At 51.4% G+C, this 5,111-nt stretch overlaps 1 protein-coding gene across 1 annotated transcript in view; it reads left to right on the top strand.

Annotated features, from left to right (window-relative positions):
* Window positions 1-243: 243 nt before the first annotated feature.
* The window catches only part of stard3 (StAR related lipid transfer domain containing 3), a 20,036-nt gene continuing 15,168 nt past the window's right edge, over window positions 244-5,111 (top strand). The window contains exon 1 of the mRNA XM_085978238.1: window positions 244-271. Within this exon, the coding sequence (XP_085834364.1) occupies window positions 244-271 (28 nt within the window). The remainder of the gene's footprint in view (window positions 272-5,111) is intronic.

Genomic DNA, 5,111 nt, shown 5'->3' with positions numbered 1-5,111 from the left:
TGGTCTTCCCAATATTTAATTGGAGAGAATTTCAGCTCATCCAGAACTGGATGTCGGACAAGCAGTCTGACAGTTTAGAGACCGTTGAGGGGTCGAGAGACGTGGTAGTGAGGTAGAGCTGGGTGTCATCAGCGTAATTGTGGAAACTGACACTGTTTTCGGATGATGTCGCCAAGGGGCAGCATGTAGATGAGAAATAGGAGGAGGCCAAGGATAGATCCTTGGGGGACACCAGAGGTAACGATGCGGGAGCGGGAAGAGAAGCTCAGGAGTACAGTCACACAGGCACTAACTATATCTCCGTATTTAATATCTGATGTGTTGCTCAGCAACTTGGATCATTGCCCAGTGACACCTCTTACACGATCCCATAATACTTGAGGGTCGATACTAACCAGGGTTGAGTGTTGAAGGGCAGCTGGGATTCTCGGCTGGGGTCTAATTGGGCTCTGACTGAGGTCAGCTAGAGACTAATTGCTGCTGGAAGTTGCTCTTGATTGACAGCATCATTTGTCTTCTCTTTGGCACAAGGCCAGGTTATCGCGAGTTCACTAAACCAGCAGGAAGTGACTGGTTTTCTCTTTTTGTATATTTTTTCTAGTTATAGCTGAGTTGTGAGTTGTTGACGTTTTGTGCGAGGCTTGGTGTGTGACGCCTGATTGTGTCGGTTTGTCTTGAAATGATTCTGTGGAAATCCACATCTCCAGACACTGAATCGCTGAACGACAGGAGTCAGAGTGGGTGTGAAGTGGAGCAAAAAATGAACAGTGTTGATCACAGTCAGAGCCACAGCGGGACCCGGGACCCCTCATGTGAAAGAGACAACACCCAAAAACAACAGTGTCCCTGCGACACATGGCAGAATGTTTGGTGATCGAGCAGGGAAACCGGAGCCCAGGGAATGATCTATTTTAGCATTGTCCCAGGATGGAGGAGGGAGAGCGCTGTCCCAGGATAGAGGAGGGAGAGCGCTGTCCCAGGATGGAGGAGGGGGAGCGCTGTTCCAGGATAGAGGAGGGAGAGCGCTGTCCCAGGATAGAGGAGGGAGAGCGCTGTCCCGGGATAGAGGAGGGAGAGTGCTGTCCCAGGATAGAGGAGGGAGAGCGCTGTCCCAGGATGGAGGAGGGAGAGCGCTGTCCCGGGATAGAGGAGGGAGAGCGCTGTCCCGGGATAGAGGAGGGAGAGCGCTGTCCCAGGATAGAGGAGGGAGAGAACTGTCCCAGGATAGAGGAGGGAGAGCGCTGTCCCAGGATAGAGGAGGGAGAGCGCTGTCCCAGGATAGAGGAGGGAGAGCGCTGTCCCAGGATAGAGGAGGGAGAGCGCTGTCCCAGGATGGAGGAGGGAGAGCGCTGTCCCAGGATGGAGGAGGGAGAGCGCTGTCCCAGGATGGAGGAGGGAGAGAACTGTCCCAGGATAGAGGAGGGAGAGAACTGTCCCAGGATAGAGGAGGGAGAGCGCTGTCCCAGGATAGAGGAGGGAGAGCGCTGTCCCAGGATAGAGGAGGGAGAGCGCTGTCCCAGGATGGAGGAGGGAGAGCGCTGTCCCAGGCTGGAGGAGGAAGAGCGCTGTCCCGGGATGGAGGAGGGAGAGAATTCTCCCGGGAGGGAGGAGGGAGAGAAATGTCCCGGGATGGAGGAGGGAGAGAATTCTCCCGGGAGGGAGGAGGGAGACCGCTGTCCCAGGATGGAGGAGGGGGAGAATATCCCAGGATGGAGGAGGGAGAGCGCTGTCCCAGGATGGAGGAGGGAGAGTGCTGTCCCAGGATGGAGGAGGGAGAGAATGTCCCAGGATGGAGGAGGGAGAGAATGTCCCAGGATGGAGGAGGGAGAGAAATGTCCCGGGATAGAGGAGGGAGAGAATGTCCCAGGATGGAGGAGGGAGAGAATGTCCCAGGATGGAGGAGGGAGAGAAATGTCCCGGGATAGAGGAGGGAGAGAATGTCCCAGGATGGAGGAGGGAGAGAAATGTCCCAGGATGGAGGAGGGAGAGAATGTCCTTAAGTTTAAAGATCGCATGGATGAACTACAGAATTTGTTCATCCCAGTTTGGCATAAAAATAAAACAAAAACGGTGACTCAACTGTGGCTAACAAGGGAAATTAGGGATAGCATAAGATCCAAGGAGAGGACATATAAATTGACCAGAAAAAGCAGCAAACCTGAGGATTGGGAGTTTAGGATTCAGCAAAGGAGGACAAAGAGATTAAATAAGAGGGGCGAAATAGAGTATGAGAGTAAGCTTTCAGGGAACATACAAACTGACTGTAAAAGCTTCTATAGATATGTGAAGAGAAAAAGATTGGTGAAGTCAAGCGTAGGTCCCTTGCAGTCAGAATCAGGGGAATTTATAATGGGGAACAAAGAAATGGCAGACCAATTAAATACATATATTATCAAAACACTGCGGATGCTGGAAATCTGAAATAACAACAGAATATGCTGGAAATACTCAGCAGGCCAGGCAGCATCTGTGGAGAGAGAAACAGAGTTAACGTTTCAGATCTGGGACCCTTCATCAGAATACAATTAAATACATACATACTTTGGTTCTGTCTTCACAAAGGAGGACACAAATAACCTCCCAGAGATGTCGGGGAGCATAAGATCTAATGAGAGGGAGGAACTGAATGAAATCAATATTTGTAGGGAAATGGTGTTAGGGAAATTGATGGGATTGAAGGCCGATAAATCCCCAGGGCCTGATAATCTACATCCTAGGGTACTTAAGGAAGTGGCCCTAGAAATAGTAGATGCATTGCTGGTCATCTTCCAAAATTCTATAGACTCTGGAACAGTTCCCATGGATTGGAGGGTAGCTAATGTAACCCCACTATTTAAAAAAGGTGGTAGAGAGAAAACGGGGAATTATAGACTGGTAAGCCTGACATCGGTAGTGGGGAAAATGCTAGAGTCCATCATAAAAGATGTAATAGCAGAGCACGTGGAAAACAGTGACAGGATCGGACAAAGTCAACATGGATTTACAAAAGATAAATCATGCTTGACTAATCTGCTGGAATTTTTTGAGGATGTAACTGGTAGAATAGATAAGGGAGAACCAGTAGATGTGGTGTATTTGGACTTTCAGAAGGCTTTCGATAAGGTCCCGCATAAGAGATTAGCGTGCAAAGTTAAAGCACATGGGATTGGGGGTAAGGTACTGACTTGGATAGAGAACTGGTTGGCAGACAGGAATCAAAGAGTTGGAATAAACGGGTCTTTTTCCGAGTGACAGGCATTGACTAGTGGGGTAACGCAGGGATCGGTGCTAGGACCCCAGCTATTCACAATATATATTAATGATCTAGATGAGAGAACTAGATGTAATATCTCCAAGTCTGCAGACGACACAAAGCTAGGTGGGCGTGTGTGCTGTGAGGAGGATGCCGAGAAACTCCAGGATGATTTGGACAGGTTGGGTGTTTGGGCAGATGCATGGCAGATGCAGTATAATGTGGATAAAAATAGAAGTTATCCACTTTGGTGGCAAAAACAAGAAGGCAGATTATTATCTGAACAGCAATAGATTGGGAGAAGGGGAAGTGCAACGAGACCTGGGTGTCCTTGTGCACTAGTCGCTGAAGGTAAGCATGCAGGTGCAGCAGGCGGTTAAGAAGGCAAATGATATGTTGGCCTTCGTAGCGAGAGGGTTCGAGTACAGGAACAAGGATGTCTTGCTGCAGTTTTACAGGGCCTTGGTGAGACCACATCTTGAGTATTGTGTGCAGTTTTGGTCACCTTATCTGAGGAAGGATGTACTTGCCATGGAAGGAGTGCAGCGAAGATTCACCAGACTGATACCTGGGATGGCAGGAATGACATATGAAGAGAGATTGGGTTGATGAGGCTTATATTTGCTAGAGTTTAGAAGAATGAGAGGGGATCTCATTGAAACTTATAAAATTCTGACAGGACTGGACAGACTAGGTGCAGGAAGGATGTTCCCGATGGCGGGGGAGTCCAGAACCAGGGGTCACAGTCTAAGGATAAGGGGTAAGCCATTTAGGACTGAGATGAGGAGGAATTTCTTCACCCAGAGAGTGGTGAACCTGTGGAATTCTCTGCCACAGAAGGCAGTTGAGGCCAATTCATTAAATATATTCAAGAAGGAGTTAGATATATTTCTTAAGGCTAGGGGGATCAAGGGATATGGGGAGAAAGCAGGGACAGGGTACTGAATTTGGATGATCAGCCATGATCTTATTAAATGGCGGAGCAGGCTCGAGGGGCCGAATGGCCTACTCCTGCTCCTATCTTCTGTGTTTCTATGTCCTGGGATAGGGGAAGGAGAGAACTGTCCCAGGATAGAGGGAGAGAATGTCCCGGGATAGAGGAGGGAGAGAATGTCCCGGAATAGAGGGAGAGCGCTGTCCCGGGATAGAGGAGGGAGAGAATGTCCCGGGATAGAGGGAGAGCGCTGTCCTGGGATAGAGGAGGGAGAGCGCTGTCCCGGGATAGAGGAGGGAGAGCGCTGTCCCAGGATAGAGGAGGGAGAGCGCTGTCCCAGGATAGAGGAGGGAGAGAATGTCCCGGGATAGAGGGAGAGCGCTGTCCCAGGATAGAGGAGGGAGAGCGCTGTCCCAGGATGGAGGAGGGAGAGCGCTGTCCCAGGATAGAGGAGGGAGAGCACTGTCCCAGGATAGAGGGAGAGCGCTGTCCCGGGAGAGAGGAGGGAGAGCGCTGTCCCAGGATAGAGGAGGGAGAGCGCTGTCCCAGGATAGAGGGAGAGCGCTGTCCCAGGATAGAGGGAGAGCGCTGTCCCAGGATAGAGGAGGGAGAGCGCTGTCCCAGGATAGAGGGAGAGCGCTGTCCCAGGATAGAGGAGGGAGAGCGCTGTCCCGGGATGGAGAAACGAGAGCACTGTCCCAGGATAGAGGAGGGAGAGCGCTGTCCCAGGATAGAGGAGGGAGAGCGCTGTCCCGGGATAGAGGAGGGAGAGCGCTGTCCCAGGATGGAGGAGGGAGAGCGCTGTCCCAGGATGGAGGAGGGAGAGCGATGCCCCAGGATAGAGGAGGGAGAGCGCTGTCCCAGGACAGAGGAGGGAGAGCGCTGTCCCGGGATAGAGGAGGGAGAGCGCTGTCCCGGGATAGAGGAGGGAGAGCGCTGTCCCGG

This window comes from Somniosus microcephalus, unplaced genomic scaffold, assembly GCF_052327205.1.
Source record: "Somniosus microcephalus isolate GS21.2 unplaced genomic scaffold, FLI_Smic_1.0 unresolved_chr7, whole genome shotgun sequence".
In the NCBI taxonomy this organism is placed as follows: domain Eukaryota; kingdom Metazoa; phylum Chordata; class Chondrichthyes; order Squaliformes; family Somniosidae; genus Somniosus; species Somniosus microcephalus.
The sequence above is the reverse complement of the archived record's forward strand: the minus strand, read 5'-3'. Positions and strand labels throughout refer to the sequence as shown.